This window comes from Xenia sp. Carnegie-2017, unplaced genomic scaffold, assembly GCF_021976095.1.
Source record: "Xenia sp. Carnegie-2017 unplaced genomic scaffold, XeniaSp_v1 HiC_scaffold_4, whole genome shotgun sequence".
NCBI lineage: Eukaryota > Metazoa > Cnidaria > Anthozoa > Malacalcyonacea > Xeniidae > Xenia > Xenia sp. Carnegie-2017.
Window position 1 is genome coordinate 510,871 of NW_025813504.1, and position 20,956 is coordinate 531,826.

The following is a 20,956-nucleotide window of genomic DNA, read 5'->3' on the forward strand; positions in this document are numbered from 1 at the left end:
TGGATAATGTAAACAAAGTTTGCCATGGGATATGTTTTATGTTTTAGGGGTGGGTAGTGTGTATGGGGACGTCCATGCTGGTGACCACTGGGAAGATGATGAAACGGACACAATTATTGATGAAGTGACGAGATTTGTTATTCGCTTTGTGGATAGAGTTGGAACAGTTGCAGGAATTTCAACCGACCATTTGAAGTCTCTTTACAGCTTGGTGCCAAGTAGGGATATTTTTTTGTGTGTGTTTTGAACACATTTACAATAGAAATTTGTTATCTTACGAAGTACTGCATCTTTTTGATTTTCCACTTGGGTATTCCTAAAAAATTTTACGATCCCAAGATCAATTCGGGAAGCATGTGAAACCTTGATTGAAATTTATGTTTAAGGCTGTCCAGTAAGCAGCCAAAGTCTTTCTTTCGAAGTGAAACCTTGAATGAAATTTATGTTTGAGGCTGTCCAGTAAGCAGCCAAAGTCTTTCTTTCGAAGTGAAACCTTGATTGAAATTTATGTTTGAGGCTGTCCAGTAAGCAGCCAAAGTCTTTCTTTCGAAGTGAAACCTTGATTGAAATTTATGTTTAAGGCTGTCCAGTAAGCAGCCAAGGTCTTTCTTTCGAAGTGAAACCTTGATTAAAATTTATGTTTGAGGCTGTCCAGTAAGCAGCCAAGGTCTTTCTTTCGAAGTGAAACCTTGATTAAAATTTATGTTTGAGGCTGTCCAGTAAGCAGCCAAAGTCTTTCTTTCGAAGTGAAAGCTTGATTGAAATTTATGTTTGAGGCTGTCCAGTAAGCAGCCAAAGTCTTTCTTTCGAAGTGAAACCTTGATTGAAATTTATGTTTGAGGCTGCCCAGTAAGCAGCCAAAGTCCTTCTTTCGAAGTGAAACCTTGATCGACTGATTCAAAGTCTGCTATGGGGCTGAAATCGAAAAAAAATGACATTGTATTGAATTTTTATGCCCATATTATAGTTTCTATAATGTCTACTACAATTTTCCGTTAATATTTTTGAATTACGTTAAAAGTGTAAGACGGGTTATAAACGACAGGACTGCTATCTTGTGATGCCGTAGATTTTATTATTGTATTTCAGGTGTGGTGACTATGCACACAGAATCACTGGAACCAGTTTACAGAGAATATAAACAACTTGCTCCTATTCGAAAGGTACAACTACGATACAGAAATGTATTTATACGTAATTTTCAAAACATTCTTGAGGACTGTGAAAGAACAATAATCTTAGAGTATTTACGTAACAAAACCCATCTATATCGTTTCTCGTTGAAAATTGTCGGCAAGTTATATCCATATTGTAAAATCACATTTGCAAAATCAATGCACAAAATTTCGTTGCATCGATGGCAAACTTGTCTGGTTTTGTTTGATGTAGATAAGGATGTATAAATATCATAGAAAATGTAATTTCTCATCCTTTGCTATATCAATAGGCTAAAATAATCCGACCCGCCATGTTGCCTCTTGAAGAAATGCAAATGGATGGACTTCGCTGTTATTTAATTCCGGATGGTCGGGAGACTGGCACTGGTGTGCATTATGGCGGTCCTGTTATGTTCCTGCGGAAGGCGCTGTATTTGTTACTAATTATCGGATTATATTTAAAGGAACTCCTCTTGATGAATTTGGTGAGTTTAAACGTTATCAAAACTAATTTCGGTTAGTGGATGTTGTGCATACGTAGATTGTATTGGTGTTTTGTTTTTGTTTTATTGGTGGAGGCTCGCAGTTTTTACAATATAATTTTATCTATGTCAAGACTTCATGTTATCATACCTTTTTTCATACTTGGTATTTGTTGTTTGTTTTTTAAAGTTTGTTCTTTCGAGTTTGGTGTGCTAAGATATTTTACCAGTGGTTGCTATAGGACTATGAGTATATGACATGAGCAAATAACTATTTTTGTCCAAAGTATTCTTTCTTTGTTTCTAAATAAATACCGACAGTTCCAATTGGCTTGTGTCATTTAAGCCAAGATACCAAGATCTGAAGAACGGGCATTGTTTTTTACTTTAGAAGGAGCCCAGTTCGCCGAGGAAAATTGTGCCGGTCGAGTGTAAACGGAAAACACTGTTTTCGAGATTTCAGTCAATAAGTTTTTTTTGTTATATACCCATGAGAAAACAGAGAACAACGTACATAAACGAAATACTTACTTTCGCAAAGGAATGTTTAAATAAAATAGTAAAAAAAATTCCCGCTCTTTTTTAATCGAGATAAGACACTAACCAATGTCGGGCAAAGGTCGCGCTTTTACGATATGACAAACGTGACTTTTCATCATCTAACAGTAGATAATGTATTATCTATCTTAGGTACGCTTGAGTTACTTGTATGAAAACAATGGGAAAAATGAACTTTGAAAATGCGTATTTAACAATGTAATTTAAATTTCAGCTTCAGAAATGATCGTGACGAGAAGTTTTCCAATTGGATCCTTAGTGAGAGATAAGAAACTCCCAGCTCAGTATTTGCGACATCTTAGATCTTGGTTGCAAGAATGTGTTCAATTGCGATCTGCGACGTTTCAGGTTTTTGACTCCATGCATTGATAACGTAGAGCTGATTGAATTCTCCCAGGCGTTAATAGGATTCTGACTGTCGTCAGTAAAGTTTTCAAAACCTAAAAATTTGCGGGTAGAGACGGGTACCACCCGTGAGGAAGGCTTCTTTAAATATAGTTTTTGAGGATGTTTCAAATTTCAATACTCCCAGTAAGCACATGCATGTACCCATGCTGCACGAATCACATGGCTAACGAGAAAACTTGATTTTACTTTGAGGAATGTTTTAAGGGAATCCTACCCGGGAGGAAGGTTGAACTTTTACAACTCTGTCAAAGCCATTTACACTCTCCAGTCAGTTGACAAAGTCTCCCATAGAAGTGGTCGGTATTATTCACTAGCTGCTTTGCATATGATGAATTATCCCCCGTGTTCTAGAAGCTCACACTCTCTGACTGCTATATAAAAGTGGTTTTCAACGACAAGGTCATGTCTCCATCAATTGGGAGATTTTTTGCTTAACTATTGCAAATCAAGCCATCAGATTAATCAGATTACCGTTTTAGCTTATTAAAACAAGTTATGTGGTAGTAGTAAATCTGTTAAATTGTTCACCACGATGATTTCGTGCCACATTTGGTAGTAGTAAATCTGTTAAATTGTTCACCACAATAATTTCATGCCATATTTGGTAGTAGTAAATCTGTTAAATTGTTCACCACAATGATTTCATGCCACATTTGGTAGTAGTAAATCTGTTCAATTGTTCACCATAATGATTTCATGCCACATTTGGTAGTAGTAAATCTGTTAAATTGTTCACCACAATGATTTCATGCCACATTTGGTAGTAGTAAATCTGTTAAATTGTTCATCACGATGATTTCATGCCACATTTGGTAGTAGTAAATCTGTTAAATTGTTCACCACAATGATTTCATGCCACATTTGGTAGTAGTAAATCTGTTAAATTGTTCACCACAATGATTTCATGCCACATTTGGTAGTAGTAAATCTGTTCAATTGTTCACCACAATGATTTCATGCCACATTTGGTAGTAGTAAATCTGTTAAATTGTTCACCACAATGATTTCATGCCACATTTGGTAGTAGTAAATCTGTTAAATTGTTCACCACAATGATTTCATGCCACATTTGGTAGTAGTAAATCTGTTAAATTGTTCACCACAATGATTTCATGCCACATTTGGCAGTAGTATATCTGTTAAATTGTTTACCACAATGATTTCATGCCAAATTTGGTAGTAGTAAATCTGTTGAATTGTTCACCACAATGATTTCATGCCACATTTGGTAAAGGTAAATCTGTTAAATTTTTCACCACAATGATTTCATGCCACATTTGGTAGTAGTAAATCTGTTAAATTGTTCACCACAATGATTTCATGCCACATTTGGTAGTAGTAAATCTGTTAAATTGTTCACCACAATGATTTCATGCCACATTTGGTAGTTGTAAATCTGTTAAATTGTTCACCACAATGATTTCATGCCACATTTGGTAGTAGTAAATCTGTTAAATTGTTCACCACAATGATTTCATGCCACATTTGGTAGTAGTAAATCTGTTAAATTGTTCATCCACGATGATTTCATGCCACATTTGGTAGTAGTAAATCTGTTGAATTGTTCACCACAATGATTTCATGCCACATTTGGTAGTAGTAAATCTGTTGAATTGTTCACCACGATGATTTCATGCCACATTTGGTAGTAGTAAATCTGTTAAATTGTTCACCACAATGATTTCATGCCACATTTGGTAGAAGTAAATCTGTTAAATTGTTCACCACAATGATTTCATAGCACATTTGGTAGAAGTAAATCTGTTAAATTGTTCACCACAATGATTTCATGCCACATTTGGTAGTAGTAAATCTGTTAAATTGTTCACCACAATGATTTCATGCCACATTTGGTAGTAGTAAATCTGTTAAATTGTTCACAATGATTTCATGCCACATTTGGTAGAGTAAATCTGTTAAATTTTCACCACAATGATTTCATGCCACATTTGGTAGTAGTAAATCTGTTAAATTGTTCACCACAATGATTTCATGCCACATTTGGTAGTAGTAAATCTGTTAAATTGTTCACCACAATGATTTCATGCCACATTTGGTAGTAGTATATCTGTTAAATTGTTTACCACAATGATTTCATGCCAAATTTGGTAGTAGTAAATCTGTTAAATTGTTCACCACAATCATTTCATGCCACATTTGGTAGTTGTAAATATGTTAAATTGTTCATCACGATGATTTCATGCCACATTTGGTAGTAGTAAATCTGTTAAATTGTTCACCACAATGATTTCATGCCACATTTGGTAGTAGTAAATCTGTTGAATTGTTCATCACGATGATTTTATGCCACATTTGGTAGTAGTAAATCTGTTGAATTGTTCACCACGATGATTTCATGCCACATTTGGTAGTAGTAAATCTGTTGAATTGTTCACCACGATGATTTTATGCCACATTTGGTGGTAGTAAATCTGTTAAATTGTTCACCACAATGATTTCATGCCACATTTGGTAGTAGTAAATCTGTTAAATTGTTCACCACAATGATTTCATAGCACATTTGGTAGAAGTAAATCTGTTAAATTGTTCACCACAATGATTTCATGCCACATTTGGCAGTAGTATATCTGTTAAATTGTTTACCACAATGATTTCATGCCACATTTGGTAGTAGTATATCTGTTAAATTGTTTACCACAATGATTTCATGCCACATTTGGTAGAGGTAAATCTGTTAAATTTTTCACCACAATGATTTCATGCCACATTTGGTAGTAGTAAATCTGTTGAATTGTTCACCACAATGATTTCATGCCACATTTGGTAGTAGTAATTCTGTTGAATTGTTCACAACGATGATTTCATGCCACATTTGGTAGTAGTAAATCTGTTGAATTGTTCACCACAATGATTTCATAACACACATTTGGTAGAAGTAAATCTGTTAAATTGTTCACCACAATGATTTCATGCCACATTTGATAGTAGTGTATCTGTTAAATTGTTTATCACAGTGATTTCATGCCACATTTGGTAGTAGTAAATCTGTTAAATTGTTCACAACGATGATTTCATGCCACATTTGGTAGTAGTAAATCTGTTGAATTGTTCACCACAATGATTTCATAACACATTTGGTAGAAGTAAATCTGTTCAATTGCTCACCACAATGATTTCATGCCACATTTGGTAGTAGTAAATCTGTTAAATTGTTCACCACAATGATTTCATGCCACATTTGATAGTAGTATATCTGTTGAATTGTTCACCACGATGATTTCATGCCACATTTGGTAGTAGTAAATCTGTTGAATTGTTCACCACAATGATTTCATGCCACATTTGGTAGTAGTAAATCTGTTAAATTTTTGACCACAATGATTTCATGCCACATTTGGTAGTAGTAAATCTGTTAAATTGTTCACCACGATGATTTCATGCCACATTTGGTAGTAGTAAATCTGTTAAATTGTTCACCACAATGATTTCATGCCACATTTGGTAGTAGTAAATCTGTTAAATTGTTCACCACAATGATTTCATGCCACATTTGGTAGTAGTAAATCTGTTAAATTGTTCACCACAATGATTTCGTGCCACATTTGGTAGTAGTAAATTTGTTAAATTGTTCATCACGATGATTTAATGCCACATTTGGTAGTAGTAAATCTGTTAAATTGTTCACCACAATGATTTCATGCCACATTTGGTAGTAGTAAATCTGTTAAATTGTTCACCACAATGATTTCATGCCACATTTGGTAGTAGTAAATCAGTTCAATTGTTCACCACAATGATTTCATGCCACATTTGGTAGTAGTAAATCTGTTAAATTGTTCACCACAATGATTTCATGCCACATTTGATAGTAGTATATCTGTTGAATTGTTCACCACGATGATTTCATGCCACATTTGGTAGTAGTAAATCTGTTAAATTGTTCACCACAATGATTTCATGCCACATTTGGCAGTAGTATATCTGTTAAATTGTTTACCACAATGATTTCATGCCAAATTTGGTAGTAGTAAATCTGTTGAATTGTTCACCACAATGATTTCATGCCACATTTGGTAAAGGTAAATCTGTTAAATTTTTCACCACAATGATTTCATGCCACATTTGGTAGTAGTAAATCTGTTGAATTGTTCACCACAATGATTTCATGCCACATTTGGTAGTAGTAAATCTGTTGAATTGTTCACCACGATGATTTCATGCCACATTTGGTAGTAGTAAATCTGTTGAATTGTTCACCACAATGATTTCATAACACATTTGGTAGAAGTAAATCTGTTAAATTGTTCAACACAATGATTTCATGCCACATTTGATAGTAGTGTATCTGTTAAATTGTTTATCACAGTGATTTCATGCCACATTTGGTAGTAGTAAATCTGTTAAATTGTTCACCACAATGATTTCATGCCACATTTGGTAGTAGTAAATCTGTTCAATTGTTCACCACAATGATTTCATGCCACATTTGGCAGTAGTATATCTGTTAAATTGTTTACCACAATGATTTCATGCCACATTTGGTAGTAGTATATCTGTTAAATTGTTCACAATGATTTCATGCCACATTTGATAGTAGTATATCTGTTGAATTGTTCACCACGATGATTTCATGCCACATTTGGTAGTAGTAAATCTGTTAAATTGTTCACCACAATGATTTCATGCCACATTTGGCAGTAGTATATCTGTTAAATTGTTTACCACAATGATTTCATGCCACATTTGGCAGTAGTATATCTGTTAAATTGTTTACCACAATGATTTCATGCCAAATTTGGTAGTAGTAAATCTGTTGAATTGTTCACCACAATGATTTCATGCCACATTTGGTAAAGGTAAATCTGTTAAATTTTTCACCACAATGATTTCATGCCACATTTGGTAGTAGTAAATCTGTTGAATTGTTCACCACAATGATTTCATAACACATTTGGTAGAAGTAAATCTGTTAAATTGTTCACCACAATGATTTCATGCCACATTTGGCAGTAGTATATCTGTTAAATTGTTTACCACAATGATTTCATGCCACATTTGGTAGAGGTAAATCTGTTAAATTTTTCACCACAATGATTTCATGCCACATTTGGTAGTAGTAAATCTGTTGAATTGTTCACCACAATGATTTCATGCCACATTTGGTAGTAGTAAATCTGTTGAATTGTTCACAACGATGATTTCATGCCACATTTGGTAGTAGTAAATCTGTTGAATTGTTCACCACAATGATTTCATAACACATTTGGTAGAAGTAAATCTGTTAAATTGTTCACCACAATGATTTCATGCCACATTTGATAGTAGTGTATCTGTTAAATTGTTTATCACAGTGATTTCATGCCACATTTGGTAGTAGTAAATCTGTTAAATTGTTCACCACAATGATTTCATGCCACATTTGGTAGTAGTAAATCTATTAAATTGTTCACCACAATGATTTTATGCCACATTTGGTAGTAGTAAATCTGTTAGATTGTTCACCACAATGATTTCATGCCACATTTGGTAGTAGTAAATCTGTTAAATTGTTCACCACAATGATTTCATGCCACATTTGGTAAAGGTAAATCTGTTAAATTTTTCACCACAATGATTTCATGCCACATTTGGTAGTAGTAAATCTGTTGAATTGTTCACCACAATGATTTCATGCCACATTTGGTAGTAGTAAATCTGTTGAATTGTTCACAACGATGATTTCATGCCACATTTGGTAGTAGTAAATCTGTTGAATTGTTCACCACAATGATTTCATAACACATTTGGTAGAAGTAAATCTGTTAAATTGTTCACCACAATGATTTCATGCCACATTTGATAGTAGTGTATCTGTTAAATTGTTTATCACAGTGATTTCATGCCACATTTGGTAGTAGTAAATCTGTTAAATTGTTCACCACAATGATTTCATGCCACATTTGGTAGTAGTAAATCTGTTCAATTGTTCACCACAATGATTTCATGCCACATTTAGTAGCAGTAAATCTGTTAAATTTTTGACCACAATGATTTCATGCCATATTTGGTAGTAGTAAATCTGTTAAATTGTTCACCACGATGATTTCATGCCACATTTGGTAGTAGTAAATCTGTTAAATTGTTCACCACAATGATTTCATGCCACATTTGGTAGTAGTAAATCTGTTAAATTGTTCACCACAATGATTTCATGCCACATTTGGTAGTAGTAAATCTGTTCAATTGTTCACCACAATGATTTCATGCCACATTTGGTAGTAGTAAATCTGTTAAATTTTTGACCACAATGATTTCATGCCATATTTGGTAGTAGTAAATCTGTTAAATTGTTCACCACGATGATTTCATGCCACATTTGGTAGTAGTAAATCTGTTAAATTGTTCACCACAATGATTTCATGCCACATTTGGTAGTAGTAAATCTGTTAAATTGTTCACCACAATGATTTCATGCCACATTTGGTAGTAGTAAATCTGTTAAATTGTTCACCACAATGATTTCATGCCACATTTGGTAGTAGTAAATTTGTTAAATTGTTCATCACGATTATTTAAAACCACATTTGGTAGTAGTAAATCTGTTAAATTGTTCACCACAATGATTTCATGCCACATTTGGTACTAGTAAATCTGTTCAATTGTTTACCACAATGATTTCATGCCACATTTGGTAGTAGTAAATCTGTTGAATTGTTCACCACAATGATTTCATAACACATTTGGTAGAAGTAAATCTGTTAAATTGTTCACCACAATGATTTCATGCCACATTTGGTAGTAGTAAATTTGTTAAATTGTTCATCACGATGATTTCATGCCACATTTGGTAGTAGTAAATTTGTTAAATTGTTCACCACGATGATTTCATGCCACATTTGGTAGTAGTAAATCTGTTAAATTGTTCATCACGATGATTTCATGCCACATTTGGTAGTAGTAAATCTGTTAAATTGTTTACCACAATGATTTCATGCCACATTTGGTAGTAGTAAATCTGTTAAATTGTTCATCACGATGATTTCATGCCACATTTGGTAGTAGTAAATCTGTTAAATTGTTCACCACAATGATTTCATGCCACAATTGTTAGTAGTAAATCTGTTAAATTGTTCATCACGATGATTTCATGCCACATTTGGTAGTAGTAAATCTGTTAAATTGTTCACCACAATGATTTCATGCCACATTTGGTAGTAGTAAATCAGTTAAATTGTTCACCACGATCATTTAATGCCACATTCATTATTTTATCGCCCTCTTTCGGTAAAAATGATTTATTTGTTGTAGATGTTAAAGCTTTGTTTTGATGAGGAGGTCGGTGCCGAGAAAATTGAACTGTTTCGTAAAACGTTGACGCGATTACGATATCCTTCATCGGTCTTAGACACATTCTCGTTTAAAGAAGCGGACAAGAAACCACCTGCAAAGTTGTTCGCCTGCAAATCCCACCCGCAGAAAGTCAACCGCGCAATACTGGCGCTAGAATACCTCGGGCTGTTAGTGATATTCGAAAGGAAGCAAAGCAAGCGAGAGGATCGATGAAACGAGGCCAAACTCGAAATGGCATATCATCCCCTAGATTACCTAGGAATAATTTTTCATCTGATGGTTCTGTAGAAAGTATGAGCGGCGAACAGGTGAGTGGTTAGTAAGTGTTGATAGTAAATATACCTGGGTGAAGGTGACAATAGACGACTCGTTGTTTGAACGAATAATTTCCGTGGTTTGTTCTATTTTTTACTTCGAGCCGATAACAAATCTTGTTCATATAAGTAGACAATGACCCACTATTGAAGAAAAGGAAGAAAAATATCTTCATAAAGCCGAACGGTGTTTTTTTACATGCATTTATAAAATAAAATCAAACGCGCGCGTTGATTGGTTGGTAGCTGAGCTTGCATTGGCCTTCGCAATCTAATCTGAGGTCAACCAGTTAAATAAATCAAAGAGAATTCGCAAATCAATCATGAATGAGGATTCGCAAAGAGAATTCGCAAATTAATCATGTTGAAGGAAATATTAAAGCGTTGTTTTAAATTTATTTTCCTGTTTGTACATGCTGAATGCAAAATGCGGAGTTTGTCAAGTTTTTCAAACTTATGAGCACATTACTTACCATTAGTTACCATTACTTACCATTACCTACCATTAGTTACCATTAGTTACCATTAGTTACCATTACTTACAATTACTTACCATTACCTACCATTACTTACCATTACCTACCATTAGTTACCATTACTTACCATTACTTACAATTACTTACAATTACTTACCATTACCTACCATTAGTTACTATTACCTACCATTAGTTACCATTAGTTACCATTACTTACCATTACTTACCGTTTCCTACCATTACTTACCATTACCTACCATTAGTTACTATTAGTTACCATTACTTATCATTACTTACCATTACCTACCATTACTTACCATTACTTACCATTACCTAACATTACCTACTATTACTTACCATACCTAAGCATTACCTACCATTACCTACCTTTACCTACCATTACCTACCTTTACCTACCATTGCCTACCATTACTAAGCTCTTAATAACCATTACCTACCATTACTAACCATTACCTACCATAAACTATCATTATTCATTCCCTTCAATACCTACTATTTACCATACGTAACCATTACCTACCATTACCTACCATTACCTACCATTGCCTACCATTACTAAGCTCTTAATAACCATTACCTACCATTACTAACCATTACCTACCATAAACTATCATTACTTGCCATTACCTACAATTACCTACTATTACTTACCATACGTAACCATTACCTACCATACCTACCATTACCTACCATTACCTGCCATTACTAAGCCCTTAATAACCATTACCTACCATTATCTACCATTAATTACTTTATGGTTAGCTTTTCTGCAATGTTATTGGTTATATATATTCTGTTAGGTTGATGGATCTTTTGTGGTACGAAATGCGCCGGTTATTGAAAACTTGAATTCAACCCCGTATTGTGAGGAGTATAAAAGACTTGGCTTTGGCTCTGTACTTGACGAACGTATAGGGAGTAAAAGTGGATCTTGGAGGCTTTCTATGGTCAATCTTTCGTACGCAGCCTGCCGAAGGTAAAGTTATAAGAAAAATGGTGGAGATAATTTTCAATTACAGAATTGTTATGTTCAAAATTTCTGAATAAGACTTAGGAGCATTTAACCCTTTCATTATTGCCATAAGTGTTTTAAAACTCATATTTACTCGTATAATACATTTATTTTGCGAAAGGGTAAGCTTTACAAGTCTTTGAAAAATAAACATGTTTTGACAAAATAGTCATCATATTGTGGATTTTTCTTTCAGTTACCCGGCTGTTTTAGTGGTGCCACAACACGTGACCGATGACTCTTTGTTGCGAGTGTCTAAAAACCATCGCCATATGCGTTTTCCTGTTGCGACGTGGAGACATAAAGTCAATAAATTCGCCGTTTTATTGCGATCTTCTGCCATTGAACGAAGCTCTGTGGCATCCATCATTCGCTCTGGTGTAGCTGCAAGTGGTGGAAGCACTGACGCAATACGTTCATCCAACGTGGAGCAAGATAAATATTTATCTGCCGTTGGTTAGTTGTTTATATTTATCGTTTCAACGCTCGTCCCCTACCCTCACATGTAAGTGCCCCCAGCGCAACGCCCCCTCTCCCACAAACACACAGATCTATCGCCACGCTTGGTATCACAACAATATATATTACTTTACTATATATTACTTAAGTATACGTACGTTGTGGATTCTCGTTTTTTTAAAAATCACATTTTGAAATAAAGTATCCTCAAACAATAAACGAGAACTGATGAAAATGAATTGTATAATTGTTTTTCTAACACTGAGTGATTTAGATATAGCTTGATTTTCTACGCTATTAATTTATGGATACTGTTGATTTTTGTAAGATATGTATCACAATATAAGTATGTAGGGACTATTTGCCATTCTTTAAGTTTTATTAACATTAGCAAATGTATCTGCATTTATCATTTTTTTCTTATGGATCCTAAAGTTTTGCTTTAAGCATTATTATGTGATTATGCAACCGTGATTTTCTATGCTTTTAATTTTAAGTGTCTTCAAATTCTGTATCGTGGAATAAAGCGGAGGCGAAACATCGTTCACTGGCAGCCAACGTCAGCATGTCTAAAGCAACGATGAATCTACGATCAAATGACAAGGCATCTAAACGTGTTTCTGTTGTGGATTCCGTTGACAAAGCAATAACTGAGCAAGGATGGGAGCCTGCTGCACTATACGTTTTTGGAGACAAAAGCAATTTAAAGGTGAGATTTTTTCCTGAAGCTTTGGTGAAAATAGGACTTGACATTTTCTTGCCGCTCGCCCTACGGGCTCGTCTTTACAACAATACTTCGGTCCGTTATTTCTCCGTAAAGACCTCGAGCTCGGTTATTAAGGGCTTAATATAAAGCATACGTATAGTCGTTCACTAACCAAAAAATAATTTATTGAAACGAGCTTTTGCAAATATATAATAATGATAAATTATTTTTGATTATTGAACGATTGCTTTATATTTATAGCAAATTGCTTGTAAAATAAAATTCTTTTTCAGATTAATTAATTGAATATCTTACCTTACCGTTTATCTTTCACAGAATTTAAAGAAAGATTCGTATACCAATATTGATTTTGTTCCTATTGAGGTATGTCATTTTGACTATCGTACAATATGTAGTGTGTAACCTCTTCACCTTAAAACAGCCTGGGAGTGAGGAAACAATGAAACGTTCGCCATGTTGGTTGAAATTTGCGTTGTAAATAAAGAAAATACACTTTCAAAGTCATTCAACATGGAGACCATTACGTAATGTGATAACACCAAGAAAATAGTTGCAACTATACTAAGATTTTACAATAGCAGCTTCAAAATGGACAATGAAATAAAATGTCATGTTTTTATTGCTGTGTGTCCACAATTCTTTCGTTCAAAACAACTTAATTAAAAGCAATCAAGCAAATTTTCAAATGCACATCTTCAATGTACGATCTATTGATCTGTTTAATCAGAGGTCTTTTATTCCTGTCGTACTAGATACCGGATGTACGTGATCTCAAAACCAGCTTACGTAAGTTGTTCAAAGTTTGCTGTCCCAGCAATCCCCCTAAAGATTCCACTCAAGGTGATCCATTTTTCAAGTCGTTGCAAGATACTGATTGGTTGAAGCAGGTATCAGCTGGTTTACGCTGTTTTATATAATATATGTATATTGATGGTTTCAATTGTATTATGATAATCTAACTCATATTTAACAACAGGTTCTCTACTGTGACGTTTCTCAACATGCTGTAGTGTGATTTTTCTAAATTCTAAACTGTTGTTGCTAGACAATTCATTATTTCCGATTCTTGTGTCGTCAAAAAGGATGGAATCGTATTCCAATGTCAAATTTCTTATGTATATTCGGCTGTGTATAGTTTCAGCATGGTAATTCACAGTCTACTCTTATACTATACTCATTTTTGGATATTTGATTTGGATATTACGGGGTGGTGGGGTGGGGTGTGTATCTAATTTTGATTAGGAATTGGTAGCTGCTTGTTGCCGAAAGTCAGGCTATTTTCGTTAAATTGTTCAAACTCTGTTCCATTGAACGCTACAATCGCAATTTCTTTTCCTTAATTGTTTGGTATACTTAGTATTTTGTTGGGAAATTTCCACCCCTCCTGTATTCCATCTGGCCAAAGCTAGAAGTTTTGCATCCTTAGTTGTTATGTATACTTTGTATTTTGTAAGGAAATCGGCACCCCTCCTGCATTCCATCTGGCCAAGGCTAGAAGGGATGCACAACTCTAACATCTCGATCCTAAATTCGTTCTTGTTCTACTGTGAACCATTGGATTGTTTAAGAAATATATTAAATCTCAACTAGCTACGATCCTAAGTCATCAGTCAATAGAAAGGAACATTAGTTTGCGTTTTTCCCATAAAGATAAAACAGCAACCTATGAATAACTCTATCCAACGAAGTATATTTTTATGCCACGAGAACGTTCTTGAAAGATATGCAGAAGAAAGTATTGTAACATAGACTTTTTCCGGGGTTTTTGGTGTATCTCATGCCTATTTTTATTTGTAGTTATCGCTTGTACTTCGGATATCCGGTGCTGTCGTAGATCTTTTGGACATTCAGGGATCATCTGTTCTTGTCTCGTTTGAAGATGGATGGGACATTACTACACAAGTAAGCTTCATTTAAGCACCTAGCTTATGTTATTTATTAACAAAAGTTACTTGTTACGTATGCTCCTATAAAACATTGAGGTCTTGCAAAACATCTTTTATATTGGGTCATACTTCATGTAAGATCTCCTTTTAGTAGCGTGGAGTTTGATCTTTGGTTATACATTGAGTTCTATAAGACCTGGTGGGGAAGGGTGCCTGGACCCGGTTGTCAAAAACATGGCGGTAATGGCGGATTTGGTACATTGAACTAAATATAACTGGAAGGCTACCTTCTGATATATCGGTAACACACGAAATGAAGCCAAAATTTTGCGTGATCTGACCTCCAGACACGCGTTTCTGGTAGTCAAATCACGCGAGTTCGGCCTCGCGATGCGTGATTGGAAGGAGTGAGTAAAGAGTCTAAACGAATAAACTACATGTTTTGGCCAAGCTTTAGAAAGGAAAATTACTGAATTTATTTAGTTTTGCTGCGTTTTCTTTTGATATTAATACAGGAAATTTAAGTTTCTTGCCGACCAAATAATTTTTTACCCAGAAGGCTTACCGATGGCAAAGGATTGTGCTCGGATATTGGCGAAAACTTTCAAATGTAAAAATCCCAATGGGTAAGTGTTTATTCATTGTATTCATAAAGTGTTTACACATTAAATTTATTCATTGTTAAACAAGATTAGCTTATTGAGTCGGTGCCTGTCACCGTTGCTTTGAAAACGTGTTCGCAGAACTCTATACAACGATACACCGCTGTGGATGGAATCTGTAAACCACCGTTGTTCACGAAGTTGACTGAATACTTATCTTTGTCCTAAAGACGACAATTATGCAGTGAAAAATAACTTTTGTTTGCAAAATCAAGGAAATATACGCTCTAACGTTAAAAAAAGGACTGGGGTGAGAAGAAGCTATACTTGTTTTTCTTCGTAAATATTACTTTAAAACATAATTTTGCTAACGTTCTGTTATGTTAATGTCATTATTGGTTTAACGTTTTTTAAGAAATTTTTAAAACAATACCATGCAAATTTGCAAGATGTCAAAATCGCATTTGTCGAGGCTTGTTAAGTTTGTTTTTTTTTTTCAAAAAAGGCACGATTGCTAGATTGATCTATTACCGTAATCAAACTTACTATAAATGACCTGGAAAATTACATTTTTTGCAATTTACTTCCAGTTTTTTTTCATAGTTTTTGCAAAATCCGCTGTCAAAATTACGGTGGCTCACAAGGGCCACCACACAAAATAAAAATATTAATACACACACAAAATAAAAATACACACACAAAATAAAAATACACACACAAAATACATTATACACACACAAAATAAAAATACACACACAAAATATGATTGCGGGCGCTTGCAGTGTCGGATTGTCGGACTATCATATTATCAGTTTGTAATTGTTGTAAATTGTCATGTTATGTTGTGTAGTGTGTGAATATACCGTATGATTAATTGTAAAATGTTTGTCATATATTACTAGACAAATAGGAAAATACGTAGATAGTTATTAAACTGTGGTTTCAGTGGAATTCCTGTACGTAAATTCAAAATACTTAGGAGCACTTTTTCTACCCAATGTGGCATTACGTACAGGATTTCCACTGATTTCCACAGTTTAATAACTATATACGTATTTTCCTATTTGTCTAGTAATATATGACAAACATTTTACAATTTATCATACGGCACGTACCAAGGTCACCACAAAAATAAAAATATTAATACACACACAAAATAAAAATACACACACAAAATACATTATACACACACAAAATAAATACACACAAAATACATACACACAAAATACACAAAATAAAAATACACACAAAATAAAAATTCACACAAAGAGCACACACACAAAATATTGAATATTGACAAATATATTGATGCTAGAAAGTGGATTAGCCGGATCATTAGCATTACCAGTCAAATTGTTGTAAATTGGCTCTTTATGTTGTGTAGTGTGTGACATACCATGATAAATTGTAAAATGTCTGTCATATATTACTAGACAAATAGGAAAACATGCATATAGTTATTAAACTGTAAACAGTGTTCCTGTACGTAATGCCACATTGTAGAAAAGTGCCCTTTAGTATTTTGAATTTACCTACAGAATTCCACTGAAACCACAGTTTAATAACTATCTACTGTATTTTCCTATTTGTCTAGTAATAGGTGACAAACATTTTACAATTTATCATACGGTATATTCACACACTACACAACATAACATGACAATTTACAACAATTACAAACTGATAATATGATAGTCCGACAATCCGACACTGCAAGCGCCCGCAATCATATTTTGTGTGTGTATTTTTATTTTGTGTGTGTATTTTTATTTTGTGTGTATAATGTATTTTGTGTGTATAATGTATTTTGCGTGTGGATTTTTATTTTGTGTGTGTATTTTTATTTTGTGTGTATAATGTATTTTGTGTGTGTATTTTTATTTTGTGTGTGTATTAATATTTTTATTTTGTGTGGTGGCCCTTGTGAGCCACCGTACAAAATGACTAAAACACTGACATATTTTGTTTTGGTCGTGTTTATCACAAGCGTGGAAAGACTGGGAACGATACTGTCGACTTAGGCTTCAAATTTCCGGGCGAAGGTAGCCTTCCAGTTATATTTAGTTCAATGGATTTGGTAGTCGAAACTTCCACTTTAAAAATTGTTTTCAATATTCACTCCCTCCTGATTTCTAATACTGTTTATATGAACGACAACAAGTGAAAAAATACTATTACCATACCGTCAGCATATCATGTGAAAATAATGCTTCAGCATGGCGGGAAAAACACAGTAAACACACGCATCTAAATAAAGAAAATCGACGGCAGAGAAACGCATATTTTGGCTGTAGCATTTAAGTTATTTTATGATATTTTAACCTTTTAAAAGTGAAAATCAAACGGCATTCTTTAGTGGACCTGTAAGTCTCGTCAAACTTATACATTATTTCATGCTTCTGTGTGTTTGACTGTAAACAGTTTGGTGCAACTATTTTTCTTGCTGAAATGGATAAATCTGTGTTAAAAAGCTCCTAAGGAAGCGAGAAAATGTTTGCTTCAGTCCTTCGACATAAGTCAACTGAAAATTTACTATGGATAAGTATAAGTTTTATTGTCATTGCCTGATAAATTTGCTGAAAACTCATAAAGAAAGTATGTTGAACTAGAAGAGCTGCAAAAAGAAAAAAATTCAAAACACCAAGATGATATTGTTGGTTGGAAATTTGTATTTTGTTAACTGCTTGGCAGAACCTTGGGTCTATTACTGAACAGAACTACAATAATTTTCCATTGAAATAACAAACTTGGAAACTAGTTTGGAAACTAGGAAAGTGCATTGGCTTCTCTGACAAAAACACTCTGTCTATTGCTGCATGAAGGCAAAATAGTTAATTGATAGTGTAGGTGAAGAAATTTAGCAAGTTCTATAGATATTATTGTGCCTTACTTAGAGTCTTTCGGAATTGTGTAATGTATGTCAAGAAGAAGATACAATTTTTCAAAAATGATAACCTTTTCGAGCACTACTACTTTTCTGTTCTGCTTGAACAACTTATAGCTATCAATACTAATTATTTATATGTACAAATTTACAATTGGGAATTAAATGATAAACAACTTGATAAATCTTTGTATTTTACATCAAGCCTTTGAATTTGTTCCTTTTATCTCTTGGTAAAAAAATATTAATAAAAGACATACAAATCAATTTTCTCGAAATTAGTATTTTGTACCAAGAAACTAAACATAATTGAAAAGGTCACATGTTGAAGACAGACTTTGCTTCTTTGACTAGGTTGCTTGACCATGAGCAATTTCAATTTGTTTACAATTTGTCTAAAGAATTCTTTTTATTGATTTCTACTAATTCATAATAAGACACAGATAAGTTCTTTGCCATCTATTTTTTCTTCTTCTACATTTAACTTCATTGTAACCAATACATCCGATGTGAATTTGTGGATCACCTTGAATCATACCAAGTATGGATTTGGTGAAATGAGACAATATTATGTTCAATTTTCATGCATATTAATGATATAATCACAAGCTACTGTTGAACAAAAATTTGAAGGTAGGAGCAAATTTTAGAACATTGTTCAACACACTCCTTCTATCTTGGTTTTGAAGTAGTAACCTGTTTACTATAACAATTTTAAAAAAGTATTTATGTTAGGAAAATAGTTTTGATATTTTCTTTACTCCCAATCGTTGTGGTAAAATCAGGGCAGGCGACAAAATTTTTATTTCATGAGCCCGCGTCTTCCCGCTGACTTTGACCTCCAAAATCCGCCATGATTTTGACCGCGTGCCGTGCGCTAATAATTTATAGTAATTTTGTTGACGTGCTCCCTCCAGGTCTTATAGAATTCAATGTGGTTATACATAAGTGGTAAAAATTCACACATCAGATTATTATAGTGTAATCTTTCTTGGTGTGTTTGTTATCTGTATTATTATTTTTACGATAGTCAATGGCGATAATAGTGCAAGCCCTCAATACCCAAGGGCAAGATCTTACGTTTTGTCATATCCAGTTCCTTTGAAATCGAATGTGTTTTTTTCAGTCCATTTTAATATGCATATATAAATATTCTCCACTGGCAATGTCTCTGCTTCACGTCATTGAGTTCTATAATAACTGGAGCGCCTATCTCTAACACGGCTTTAATTAGCGACTGACGCCAAAAAATGGAGGATTTGTTCCATTACCGCTGATATTTACCGAAATTGACTGCTTTTCTGAAAATGTCACAATTTCTCTTAAGAAAGAGTGAGGAAAAAGACATGACAATTCATCAACATCAAAACACACATAACCTTGTTATCTTTATTTGGTACTTGACCTTTACTTTCAAAGCATTCAAGGCATCTTTATTAAATCCATTACATCCATCCATAGAATTAGTCCAAGTTCAAATAACTGTTGTACAGGAAGTCGGTAAATCATTTACCTTTTTTCGTATTCAGCCTTAGCATTTTGCAGTTAGACTCTGTCTGGTCAATAGCATCTTCCAATTGTCTTAATATAGTGATCTATGAAATAGTGGTACTGCAGCATATTCCAGAAACATTTCGCTATCCGATCATCTCTTCATGTTGTGAGCAAATTGACCGGAACAAACTCTTCTCTACTTTATGGGTTCTCTTTAGGGTGATCGTTTCTTCATAGTATCTGCCCACTGGGTAAAAAGAGCAGAATCTTTTTTCGCGTCAGGGAAACTATTTTGCAAACAGATTTACGGTTTCACACATTAACAAATAAGTGGAAAGTATGTTGATATTTAAAAACATAAATAGGAAAACATCAGTCGGATTTTATCGCTCAGGCTTCAAGTTCAATTGCATTTCAATTTTTGATGAACAAACCAAAGAAATATCTCACCTGTGAAAGCGACATGTTCCTTTTGTGGACACTACCATATCCAACGATTGTATGATTGAAGTGCTGGCATTTTAAAATAAATGCCAAAAAAGATATCGTGTTTGTTTTTGAATAATGCTGTATAATTAGCTATGGACATCAGGGGGAGGTCGAGAATATAATTTTTCTGCAAAGCGATCATTTCAGCGGAAATAGGTCCATTGACCGCCATTTTTTTGCGTCAGGTCCCAGTCCACTTAGCCGCTCCAGTTATTATAGAACTCAATGCTTCACGTACGAACAACTACAGTTAATACTTTATGTTGTTTTTTTGTAGGTGACGTCATTTGCTCAAGTAATGTTAGATCCATACTACCGAACGATTAATGGTTTTAAAATTTTAGTTGAAAAAGAATGGTTGTCCTTTGGACATCGTTTCTCACATCGCTGTAATCATACACATTCAACTCAATCAAGTGGATTCACGCCTGTTTTCTTGCAATTTCTTGATGGCGTCCATCAGGTTATCATTGTTTCTTAAAGTTGTCTTAAAAAATTGGAGTTAAGATGGTCTGGTGTCCGTCGTCTGAGTATTGTGCGAAATGTTTTTTTATATTACACAAGAAAAAAACGTTTGACAAAAGCTTGTGTTAAGCATATTGTTGGGTTTTTTTTGAAAACTTTATTCGATCAAAAATTTTAGTCATGAAGTTAAGGTGCTTTTCTCGCTATAAATTCCACATTTACCATTAACTCT

The 20,956-nt window shown here is 34.1% G+C and overlaps 1 protein-coding gene and 1 long non-coding RNA gene across 2 annotated transcripts in view; both read left to right on the plus strand.

The window, feature by feature from the left end:
• LOC124455804 (myotubularin-related protein 13-like) overlaps nucleotides 1-20,956 on the plus strand; it is a 51,262-nt gene that overhangs the window by 22,870 nt on the left and 7,436 nt on the right. The window contains 14 exon segments of the mRNA XM_047006423.1: nucleotides 48-218; nucleotides 1,090-1,163; nucleotides 1,448-1,568; nucleotides 1,571-1,642; nucleotides 2,412-2,545; nucleotides 9,854-9,991; nucleotides 9,994-10,203; nucleotides 11,507-11,682; nucleotides 11,915-12,174; nucleotides 12,675-12,886; nucleotides 13,220-13,267; nucleotides 13,657-13,791; nucleotides 14,702-14,806; nucleotides 20,537-20,722. Coding sequence (XP_046862379.1) covers nucleotides 48-218; nucleotides 1,090-1,163; nucleotides 1,448-1,568; nucleotides 1,571-1,642; nucleotides 2,412-2,545; nucleotides 9,854-9,991; nucleotides 9,994-10,203; nucleotides 11,507-11,682; nucleotides 11,915-12,174; nucleotides 12,675-12,886; nucleotides 13,220-13,267; nucleotides 13,657-13,791; nucleotides 14,702-14,806; nucleotides 20,537-20,722 — 2,042 coding nt within the window.
• LOC124455408 lies at nucleotides 14,886-15,855 on the plus strand. Its single transcript, XR_006951831.1, has 2 exons — nucleotides 14,886-15,416; nucleotides 15,486-15,855. It is a non-coding gene; the product is annotated as an uncharacterized LOC124455408 (long non-coding RNA).